General features: G+C 33.8%; 1 protein-coding gene across 1 annotated transcript; it reads right to left on the bottom strand.

Moving 5' to 3' along the window:
* Window positions 1–322: 322 nt before the first annotated feature.
* On the bottom strand, window positions 323–10,309 carry Tmlh (Trimethyllysine hydroxylase). The gene is made up of 8 exons (XM_053744350.1): window positions 10,200–10,309; window positions 9,858–9,963; window positions 8,958–9,070; window positions 7,839–8,059; window positions 5,768–5,943; window positions 1,510–1,737; window positions 1,075–1,208; window positions 323–489 (listed from the first exon to the last, which is right to left on the bottom strand). The coding sequence occupies exons 1-8, from the start codon at window positions 10,216–10,218 to the stop codon at window positions 353–355; spliced, it is 1,134 nt and encodes a 377-aa protein (XP_053600325.1). The 5' UTR covers window positions 10,219–10,309; the 3' UTR covers window positions 323–352.
* Between the last annotated feature and the right edge of the window lie 2,700 nt (window positions 10,310–13,009).

The following is a 13,009-nucleotide window of genomic DNA, read 5'->3' as shown; positions in this document are numbered from 1 at the left end:
CATTGCGTTTGTTCTTCTCTTTTCTGGAATATTGCAAAAAGATGCCCTTTTTGCTTTATTCTAATGAAGTAAAATTTTAGTCGTATTAAATCACTCATCCCGATACTGATGAAAATTACTTGAGACTGTTATTGGAAAAAAAAACCTGATTAAGGTTTGTTTTTTAATTTTATTTCTTTTCAATTTTTGAGACTGTTTCTTAATGTAATAAATCAGTAAATAATGCACCGGGCTATTTCCCTAATATATATTGTTTGTCCGTAATTGATGTCCATACGTAATTTGAGGGATTTTTAAAACGTATGTATTAAAAATCAGAACATAATCTGAAGTTAAATTTATTTGTTTACTTTCATTGTATGAGTCTAAGAGTGCGCGCTTTGTCCAACCAATCAGAGCGAGACACGTAGCAACCAGAGAGGACCCTGTGTCCCGAGAACCCTGTCCTGCCGTGCAGCACACGGAAATTATCCATCACCATCACGGTACCTGGAAATTCAAGATATATTTCTTGATATTTCTTCAAGATTGATTTCTTCGTGAGCCGCTTTCAGAAAGAAAGTGGGGTCATTTTCTTACTTTTGTGTTCGACTTCGCCGCTCTCCGTTGTCAGATCAAGCCAGCACTTTTTGGGTGTGCCTCTTCCAATGCTCTTCCAAAAAAGCTTGGCGGAAACTACACGATCATTGTCCCTTACGTAACTTTCAAATTTATCTGCTTTACTAAATTTGTTTTAATCTTAATTTACTACTATTAAAGCTTATTATAAGCTTCTAATGTCAACTTTTTAATCAATTGGGTTAGAAGCTTTACGATTACATCTCAATAAGACTAGGTAGATAAATAGACTAGATCGCGATTGGACTATTATATTATTCAATAAAGTAAGGTTTCATTGTACTAGTAACAACTATATAAGAAAATATTCAAAACTTCTCAAATACAAGGGTGGGTATATATTAATTTGTGATTGTAACATGTGAATACATGAATTACCAATCCTAATTTTCAATTTGTGACGATTCAGAATCGTAGTAAACAATTGTTACATTACAGAAATGAATAAATGTTTACCTGGTGTTAATTTAAACTGCCACTGATTTTCTGGATCCTCGTAGTATCGTGCCAGATTCCTCAGCGAGCGATAGTATACTCTGCATTGCTTGCTATCAGCGAACGCCATGGGTGCACGATCATAGACATTAAACCTTAAATAGGTGCACAAACGTATATGACCTCAATCAATATAATCACTAAAACAGTCTATTTACTCATCAATTCACTGATGATTTAAAAAATTTACTCATATTTAATCTGTTCTTTAATAGAATTTTGTGATAAAACGTACCGTACTTGCTATTCTATATGTTAATTATCATTCGAAATCCATTTTTATTTTGGGTGATTGACCAACATCCTATCTCACATAAAAATCTAATTAAATCACTTCATATACAAACTTTCGCACATTTGATATGTAGAATAAAGTTGCCTAATCAAAGTGTATACCTAATTTGCTCCAACTCCTTCGTGTCATCATTGACTCTGATCACCGGCGCGGCATATTTGTGACGATGTCCTTCCTCTATATACTCAGCTTCCAAGTGGAACTTGCTGAGGAAATCGTAATCTTCAGGAAAATGTTGCCTCAACTTGAGAGCACCATAAAATCCGTCTACGAGTATAGTTTCCCCCCCGGACCCATTCGAGTGGACTAAGCAATGAAGCACTTGCAGTCTGAAAATAAAACTGTGAATTACCACATTCATCTATAAATTAGTCGTATTATTAATTTTTTTGTGTTTTCCATTTTCATTAGAAATTCGGAATGAACTTTGCCGGTTTGATATTCCAGACTTTGTTATAAAATCTAGTATCCATTTAACAACTTTCATAATTCGACCTCACCTACACAGGTTCTATCCGACCATCCGACCCAACAATAAATATGATAATAAATTGATCTTTCCTGCCAAACCAATCTAATGCGGGATTTTTTGCTTGAGTCGAATTTTAAAGGTCCAAAAAGAAGTAGATAATAACATTTAATTTCGTCAGTACAATTTAATTTGCCATCCAAACTGCGAGACCTTTTACACATAATCGCGTCCAGCCCATTGAATTAGAAAATTACTAAGTCGCTAGAAGTGGATGGCAATGGCAGACGGCCGATTTGTTTGGATGTAACGCCATTTTGATGGATTGTACCTCGATTGACGGTGACGTAGACGTACGTAACCTAATTTGAGGCTGGTAAAGTGACATTTGCACAAAGCCGGCACCATGGAATTAGTAGGTACTGTAATACGAAGTACAAATCCATCGCCGGCACAGAACAATACGGGTTAAAAAGAGGCGTGACTTTATTGGAAATTTCCTAGCATGTCTATCACTAATTGATATCAATAAAACTTATAAAGTAATTGTGGACAATCTAAAAAAATACAAAGACCCATAAGATTGGCCTTGTTAAATTAAATATTTTTCATCATAAATAATTATCATAAAATACTATAATACTTAAATACTCGTATTAAACGATTCACTGCTCATAATATCTCATGAATAGCAATTAGTATTATTTTATAGACTTGCTTAAAACGATACTTAATTTACATTTCATCAGCTTTATAGACGGAAATTAGTGTGATCTCCAGTTTTACGACACCATCATTACAAGATTGCCAAAATCCAATTTTATAAAAGACTTGATAAGTGTAAGACAATTTAATTTTATAGTCTTTTACTTCACGGTAAAACGCCTCTGACAATATTTCTCAGACGGCCCATAAATCTACTTCCCTGTGTAAATTTTTTTCAATAGAACAGTGCGTCAGTAAATTTGTATTAGGAGGCAATTTTTAATGAAATGAGATAAGATTTCTTTGCGCGACCGTTTCTAAAGAGACATTTTTACCTAAACAGATATCTCAGCTACTCATACAGTCTAGGCTTTCATTCTATAGAGGCCATGAAAAGAAACACTTTCGGGAACCTGAGTGAGATCTTGAATCTAAATCACAAGTTTCCTTTGTGGTTCACCCATTTTCAATCGGCGGCAATTTGCCGAAGGGCAATAATACGATTACCAATGTGAAACCATTTTATCCGACCCCTATTGAATGTTGGCTGGTGATTGTTCAAGTACGCAACAAGAAAGGAAACGCAAAAATACCAAGCCGTGAACGAAATCGCTAAATAGATTTTAAAAGCAACTAACAAGCGAAAGCTTTTTCAAATAGGCTCTGAAATAATAATGACTGGAGGATTCCAACTAAAGTGGTTCCCAGTCAGATGGCCCTTGAAAAAATAACTAGGTTCTTGATTGTATAAATCCAAATGGTTCTGTAGATGTATCCGGAAGTTCTTCGAGCGCCTTATTGTCATTGTTTCTGTGATCCGAAATGGTAAAACATTGGCACAAAGTATGTTTTATTTTTTCGTAATGTTACGTGTACAATATAATTTTATACTACATTTCGACACTGTATTTTACGGTATTATAAACGGTTACTGATTTTCAATAGATTAATTCAACTATTCGATATTTATCTAACTATATATTATCGATTGCACTGTTATTATGTTTTCTAGAAACAGTAAGAAGCGAGATGTCTGCATTTGATTTGTAATAGTCATTTTGCAGTGAAATTTGAAATAGGGAAGGAAATGAAGACGGGAATACAATTTGAAGAATTTTAATAAAAACATACTCCGATCTGATAACATACAATATTACTTAACGTTTGATCATAAAACGTTACAACTCTTGAGTTTTCGTCATTCACTCGCAAATTACGTATTTTATTTTCGTTTACACCGCAGCGCACTCGACGAAATCAGTAATGACACAATTATTTTACTTCTCTGCCTCTCGTTTTTTGGTTCCGGCGAGGGCGAAAGCGACTTATTTTTGTTTTGTTTTGTAAAAACTTAAAAAGGATTTCGTCGCTCGCAAATCTTTTGAACAGAAAAAGAAATGGTGAGCGGTCCAGCCGTGCGGAAAGAAAGCCGGGCGCCGCGCCGGCTCCAATGTAAATAAAACGAGCACTGCCCTTTTACAGAAATTGCGCGAGGTGCTTCGTTGAATTGGAGCAACCTGACCAGGAAATTGTAATTGTATTACTTTAAGTACAAACTGATTTATCACGACAACGAAATCATTAATTACTTAAAACAGGTACTAAACGCGCACTGCTGTGTTACGCTCGGCAGAAAGTTAAAGTCGTTTACCACGGACTGAAACGTCCGAGGTATACTCGTAAATGGTACGTGTGCGTTTAATACCTGTTTTAAGTAATTCACTTGAAAGTTTGAAATGAGTTATAACAAATCAATCAGTCGCGTTTGGTTGCGAACTTTTCATTAGATCATGGAAATATATATTTGACTAGGTTAGGCGATTAACAAGTAGCAGTAGACCTTGTGACTTGTGAAATCTAATGACGATTTCAGGCTTTAATTTTTGAATCGCCAATAAGTAAGCTTACTCGTATAGGACCCGGCATTCAGTAATTATTTTGTGATTATGTTTATAAAAATGTGACAGATTAAATACAATTTTATATTCTTGTTTTCTCTATTTATCCAGTAAAATCTTATTTATCGATATCGCACATTTTGTGCCTCGGCCGAGTAAATACCCTATTTTGGCAATTTGTAGGGAAACTCTAAACGAAAAACGAGTCCCTAGGGATTTACCTTATCAGGGAAGAGTATAATCTTCGCAGATTTATGCCCGAAACAACGCGACCCAATTTGCTTTATATAAAACTTAAGTTTCTTTAAAACCTTACTAATTCATTCTTAGCTAATAATAGGTAGTCGCCTCAGAATAAATGCATTCACATATTGAAACTCGCTAATCAAATATTACTTTACTATATTAATTTTATTGATAGTAGTTTTTTTTTTCAAATAAAGTTTAATTAAAACTCTTTTTGATTCCAGCATTTGTGACGTCACTTGTGCCTACTGTCATATAAGACATATTGTTTTTGACACGGGAAAAAACGTATCAGATTTGACTAAATGGCAACTACCGTACTATTTCATTTAATCCGTTGAGTTTATTTTTCATTTATTTTGATGATTAGGTAAGTAAATCGGTTTTTATGTCATAAGTAAATTTTACAATAATTTATCTTAAAAATTCATTATTTTCATTACCATAACCCAAGGTTGTTAATTTTGTAGCCCAAACGATACAACTCGTCGAAAAATTACATTCTTTTCACGAGAAAAGTTATCTTATTTTGTGAGAAGGAGTAATTAAGTTGATTGGCACTGTACCCTCCATGTGAACGGAGGGTACCATAATTATCTCGACCCCATTAATTGTTTTATATCAATAACTTGTCATCATAAGACCGGGCAGTATAATCAAGTTGGTATAGTGTACAACGTAGCATGAAGGGTATATTGAACAAACATATTGGTACAGCAATCTATACATATAATAAAACTATTAAAATATTAAAACCTTCTAAAATAAAATTAAAGAGCATATATTGCATATCCGAAAGTCTTAATAACGCAGCCTTAACACTGATAAAGTAGTACATAAATATATATTATATAACTACACTGATACATACATTACATACATTGAGCCATGTCTGTACATAGGAGATATTGAACAACAATAATTATTGTGTACAATAGTCTTTATGGGACTAATACTAATAGAGGCCAAAACAATTTTTGTCTGTCTGTCTGTCTGTCTGCATGTTCTTTGAAATGATGCCCTCATTTAAGTAAAGCTTACCCAGCAGCCTCAGTAAAGTACGTGTTGTCGTTGTGCACAGCGAGTGGCAGGTTTGTGTATGCGGTGTCGGCATGGTCGGCCCTGGTGGTGAACTCCCACATGCCTCCGAACAACGTTTGCTGGATTCCGCCCAGAGCCTTGCAGACGATTGCCGTAGCTTCTGTTGTTGGCTCAACCTGGAGAATTCGTTATTATTATATAGACTAGACATAGACATAAATTGTCGATTTGATATTGCATGAATCTCTCACATCTGCACGTTCCCGGTTCCGTTCGGGGTTGTGAAGCCGCGAAGCCCGAGGTTAGCATAAAAAAAACCTTAAAATTTAGAAGATTTGGCTGTGATTTTTATTGAGATTTTTAACCCTACTTGCGAATGCCATTGTTGGTTATCAGCTACCTAGGCTGTGTGTCTCTTAATCGCCTCGTACGACATCCACTTTGGCTTTGCATGGCTTTAAGTACATTTACTGACTTAGATACATTTTACTACTTATTCATTCTATTCATCTCCAAAACGGTAAAGATACATTTTTGTTGGTTGTATTGTGGAAACGTGACTGCGGTACTAACTAATGGTAAGTAATAAAAATTTGGTATAAAAGACGGCGCTCAGACCACACGCACGTTAAATAAATTGCTCCACACTTTAAATATCTTAGTAAAATAAATGTATTTATTTCAAAATTATAAAAGTTATTCAACAAGCACCCAGTTGGGTATCCGTTTTCCAAATTAATTAGATTCGACATGTTGAATTTTCAAAATACTTTATGTGGTGAGGTCTAGTTAGCGAAATTTTACCAAACCAACCCAAAGTTTATAATGAAATCCGTTGTACTTTCACTTTATTAATTTTGTTATATTTTATTATTTTTATTTAAATTAAATAAAAAATAAACGCAGTAAGTGTAAACTGTTTCTCCTCCCGCGCTGATTGTAAGAGTCAATCAAGGGAAATTGCTATAAACTGGAGATTCTTTACATGGGTTATATACTAGCAACCAAAAATACTTTTAACTAATTTATACCAATAATATACATTATATATTGAGTATTGAGTATGGTAAATAACGAATTAAGACAAAAGATCATTTCAAGTAAGAAATATTGCAGATGAATAATATTGGCGTAAAAAACTAAGAATGCTTCAATTTTGACAAAGCATGTTGCAGATTTACATCGGTGTATATATTGACTTTTTTTGGATGTTTTTTGGTAAAATATGAAACTTTTCAATTTTCATATCATCTTGAATTTTTAACTTCATCATTTTTGGTCCTGATGTAGTAAAATTTTCGATGTCTAAATTTAACACTTTTTCAATTTTGAATTTTCGTGATCAAATTTAGATTTCTCAGTATAAAAGCCACAGACTGCACCGGATTAATTGGAAAACCTGTTAGTTTGGAAGGTATGGTGCAAATTGAACGCAATCAAACATCCGTGAATGTGCCGGCGCGCTACTGTGATGGAAACAGCTGCCACAAATATAGTGAACTTCATGCTTCATTTCTCCCGATAGCCTTAAAACATTAAAATGTTCATGTATAAACTAAATTAAGAAATTAATTTAAACCAAGAGTACTAGCGAGGGCATTTTATCATCATAATTCTCAATTTAAAAACTTAAAACATTGACGGTTATAAAATCACAGCAAAATGTTCAAAAATGTAAGGTTATTTTTACGCTGATCCCGGGGTCAGGTGCTCAAGCCCGGGCTTTGCGGCGTCACAGCCTTGGGGCTGTTGTGTGGCGCAACCAAGAGAACAGAGATGAGAGATATGAATTTGCCAAACATTGTTAACTGGCTTATTCAATAAAAAAGGCTTATTACACTTTTGTCCACATGTTTCTGATTTGTAAACGACGGGAAATAAACACTCGACGATTATAACAAAATTCCCATAACACGACAAATATTCAGAGCAAAAAATGACCACTTAAATAATGTCCATTCATAATAATGTTCATCGCGGGCGGTAGATTGAAATTCTTGATGACCAATAATAATATATGGTAATAATATTATGTAATGTAATTTTAACTTTTAGATTTATTCCATCATACCCCTTCAATCAAAGCGACACCATAATCAAGGAGATGCTGAAACACTATGCTGACTCCCTCTTCAGTACGCAGAAACTTGTCCACATGGACCTTCATCAGCTTGTGGGCTATGTCTCGGCCATTCCATACTATGGGTTTCAGTGTACGCCCTTTATTCCAGCTTTTGTAATCAAATTTAGACAGGAATTCAATGTCGTACACAGATTTATGTCCATCATCCCCTGAAACGTTATTGAGTTATTTAATAAAAACAATGCTCGAACGTTACAGATAACAATTTATAATGACATCGAATTTTGGACATGGTAGTAGTGTGGACGGATACTATATCCATAGTAGGACGGATACTATGCTAAAGTCTGTCTGTTCCGCTTACATGGCTAAACCGCTAAACATATTTTAGCTTAAAGTGTGCTTTATCTTTTTTATGGATAACGGGGTTAGTATCCATTACAGCTTTTATAAAATTGGCATCCACATATAATCTCAAATAATAAGAAACAGAGGCGTCCGAAATGCAAGCAGTTTGTATCTTTAAGAAATACTACACTATTACTTTTTTAAATTTGACCCGAAAAAGTGCATGCGCAGTTGCGCATGTCTAATTTCCAAATGCTTTGACTTCTACTTTTAAAAATGTTAAACGTTACAAACGAAACAAGGGCGTAATAAGGTTACTCGTTTACGTTGTTCGTTTTAATTCATTTACCCGACCGCCATAAAGCTTCCTACATTAATGCTATTAATTACTCGTCCTACCAACGATAAAAAATATAAATCTTACTTTTTATTGCTTAATCTGTTCGTTTTAATATAATGAAGTTGAACAAAATTTATTTGTTGGTTTGAGTACTTCCTACAAATATTTGAAACTTTTAAATATATTTTTCGCATAGCAAATATTGTATATTATATCAAAGCATTGATTAAATTCACGCTAGTATTTAACAAGGACATTAAAATATTTCTTAGAACTATACAAAATCTAAACAAAAGATCATTAACAGTGGAGACATCTTGCCCAGTTTGTTGGTACTCAAAACTTCGATGAGGAAATCAAATTGACGTGTGTTTCTGATAAAATAATTTTAGTAAAATTCAAACTCTTTTGAAACAAACATTTTATATACAGTTGTGAAGAATTGCGGCTTGCGTCTGTGATTTTTGATTCGGGGATTTCCAAAATGTGCTTCGCTCGCTGGCAAGTGTCCGCGTGATAGCACGATGAACACCTGTAAATATAAGCGATTTTACAAAACTCGGAAAAGATACATGACTGCTGTCTTCTATTTGTTTAGAAATTAAATAGTACGAAAGACAGACGGAACAGGGTGAACTAAATAAGACCTTAAAATCAAATTAAGTTTTGCTTCTGTCAAAATTAAGTAAAATGTTATGTCTTCTAAAATATGTTTTAGATTTTATTTCAATACTTATCTTGATAAGGTACATGTACCTAAACTATGTAAATATATAATAAACCTTGTTTCCAATGGTTAAAGAACACGGAGTTCTATTTAAATTTTTTAGTTACACGAGAAGTTATCCAAACATACCCTTATCACTCCCAACAACCAGTGACAGATTATATAATCTGTTCGTTGATCCTTCTCTAGGCATGTCATGCCCATCGTGGCGAATCGTACTTCCATTTGCCAATACTTAATTTTAATTGTGAGCTCAACGCAAGTAAAAACCCAGTAATGTACCCCACGATCATAGACCACACAGAACATCTGACATAAAGAAATAGGTAATAGGCAAAAATGTTATTAATTTATTCACAAACAAACATAATTGTATTCGAATATTTGCCTACAGGGATATAAAAGGAATGTTTACACAAATCGCGCACGTTGATGTCATATTATATATGGCTATGACATTTTACAAAGATTGATTGCTTCAGTTGAAATGTATTTTTTTATATGTTTAAACTAGTCCTTTATTAATAAATGAAGTCAGTCATACTTCGATTGAATTATTCATTCATTTTAGACAGTAATGTAAAGTTCTTACCTGCAATGGTCTCGCAGCCAACAGTCTTCAAATACTGCATTGTTTCCATCTTGTAACGTCAGTTCTATTCCATTTTCTAAAACCTTCACGCCTTTTGCATCTTCGTCTACGAGAATACATTCAGATAAAATAGCTTTCAGGAATAACAAATTCTACTCAATATAGACTAGACATTAAAAAATGTGTGGTACCAGTCAATATTTCAACAAACTAGACTTTAGACAGACATCTACTTCACAGTACTTCGTTTAATGAATTTACTTGATCATGAACAACAAATGAATATTATGTCAATGACCATTCATTTATTTAAAATAAATTCAAACATTTTTAGGTACGTACCAGATATTAAACAAGACATTATTTAACGTAACAAAACACAGTCTATTCTCCACGGATTAGATAATTTAACTGGCATAATGATCCAAACATTCAAAGTTCACAATGATAAAGATGAGACAACATAATTCTTAACTGGATGTGTACTCGTGTATAAAACTGGTAATAATTAAGCCGATAATTAAATTTATTATTTAATTACCCGAATTATTATAAAAGTGACCTATACATAGAGCATACAGATGTGGCTAACAAACTATTTGACCAACTTTTAGGTCATCCATACTATGTTTAAGCTTAGGAACACTAACTGCGTAACGCTTGCGCATGCGTTTTTGTATGTAATTGCCCGCGCGCATTCACGCACGTGTTACGCAGTCGGTGCATACCTCTTATGTCGCTATTTCATTCTTAACTCGATCTGCTGGTAAAATATATATCACGACAAGTATAGATGACAACTGCAATAGCCACCAATCAGTTATAAATCAAGGTGGCATCTTACCGCCGGTGGCGTCACCTCGTGACGTCATCAATGTGATGATTGATGTAGTTTTGCCACTAATAAAAAAAACAATAAAACCTTTATTCTCTTATTAACTAACAGAGAAAGTATCGATCGACAGTGTGAATCCAGCTTAAGTCTTCATAATTTTTTTTTATATTTATAAAATTTAATTGTAATATACCGGCTACGTAAAAGTATTCTTGTGATAAGTTTCTTATAATTCTAAATTGCTTGTATTTCTAAAATAGCAATATATGAAAAACGCACCGACATTCATAGAAAGAGTAGGTTTTTATCATAAACATGTTTTGGCAAGTAACCAGATAGTTCGCAACATTCCATGAAACGTATCACAAAACTTTGCTTATACAGACAGTTGGACACCCGGACTCACGACTGGGAAGAATGAAAAGTAATTGTGTATAATTGTTAAACTACTGACCTAATGAAAATCTCTTAACTCGAATTCTTTATTTCAGATAAAAGCCATAGGAAATGTTCGTGACAATGTTCTTAACTGTAACTAAGCAATTGATTATATTCTATGCATATAATTCAAGCAACTAATATTTATAAATTTGAAAATGTGTCTGTTTGTATACCCTTCTTTCAAAGCATAAGATTGAGATTATTTTTGCTTTGGAGATACCAGTTAGGAGATACAACACCAATTGTTTGTGAAAATAAGTGCAAATAAAAACAATAGTATACATGAGTAACAACCTGGTACTTTTGGAAGTCTGTTGAAAATGACCTGCACTGAAAATCTAAGTCAGAGCCTCTGTATGGACAGTAATGTTGACCACGAAACAATCACTCTTCTATGCAAGAGTCAGGTGGTTTTTCATGAATCAAATAAGGGATCATAACCTACCTAAGGATAAACAATGCAATGAGAAACAAAACTAGTGATTTGTTCGACAACTTTACTATCCGTGTGTCCCATGAAAAAGGACATCTGGTTTTTCCTCGTAATGTGACTGGGGAACATGATAGAAGGGATCATACTTTCGGGTCTTCCCCATTATATCCCTTTCTATTTTTCGTCATATTACGCACTTGATTATCTGCCACTCTGGCCCTCTGCCAATTGTGTGGTTGAAATACTAAGCCCTGCTGTATAAATAAACCTTTCCGTAAAGTGTTTGTTCCATAATATTTTCCACAACTTTGCTACCGTCCGGCTTAACGTCTGATTTATGGTTATATTTTCTACTTCAGTCTATATATGTAAAGTTTACATTGTTTTGAATTTCTGTTTCAAAATTATCAGCATAACTAATCATCATTTCGCATATTAAGGTGGGTTGCACGAGTCAACTTGGACGTTAAGTTTAATCTGCGCGTCGCCGTCGTTTTGTCAAAATTGTGTACTTTGCGTTTTTCTTCGAAAGTTAAACGTTAAAATTGATTGGCACAACCCTCTACTGGTTGAATATATTTTACTGATATTTTTATACTACTACTATATTTAGGACAAACTCTCTCAAAAGTATCATTAATGAAGACCAACGGACACATTGGGAAATTAACACAAAAAATATTATTTTAGCTGGAGGACACAAAAAATATTATTTTATCAATAACCATAATACGACAATACGTGCGTTCTGTCTCAAATACCAACATATTGTTTTCTTTTCCAATTTCGCCAAATACCATGGTTAATAGAATTTTATAAGCATTCGGGAGAATTGGAAAGCGAGAAATTGACGCTATAGATGAAAATATTCATTGCATTTCAGAATGCAATTGGAGGACGGTTTCTCATTCAGCTCATCGCCGGCTACGCAGATTTACTGCCAGTTCCTTTGTGAGATTCAAAAGCCTTTTATGATAAATAGAATTTCTGATCGTCAGTTTAAACGCTGGCATAATACTTATAAAAAAATCCAACTAGATTTTCCAATAAAATGTTTTATAATATGTAAGGAAGGATAAAACGAAATTATATAGCTTACCTTACCAAATCACATTTTAAATGGAGTCGATGCATAATGTCTTTTCCAAAAATATCCTCATACCATTTACCTTAAAAAATTTCATATTCCAAAGTTGTATATATTTCTATTTGTTATATTTCCATAAAAATAAATACATTGATTCATTCTTCCTCTCGCTCTAAAATGTTTACTATGCCCGCATGTTCCCTACCCACTAGATCAAATATGCTGGCTTTATTTATTCGTAGCTATTAGTTATTTACTCTAGTTCGTAGAGTCGTTGTTAACATCCTCTTTATATTCTGTTTACTCTCACGTCTTGTTTGCTGTAGAAATTGTTCAATCATTTTTGTACTTACAAC

The sequence above is a fragment of the Plodia interpunctella genome, chromosome 4 (assembly GCF_027563975.2).
Source record: "Plodia interpunctella isolate USDA-ARS_2022_Savannah chromosome 4, ilPloInte3.2, whole genome shotgun sequence".
Lineage (NCBI taxonomy): Eukaryota > Metazoa > Arthropoda > Insecta > Lepidoptera > Pyralidae > Plodia > Plodia interpunctella.
The sequence above is the reverse complement of the archived record's forward strand: the minus strand, read 5'-3'. Positions and strand labels throughout refer to the sequence as shown.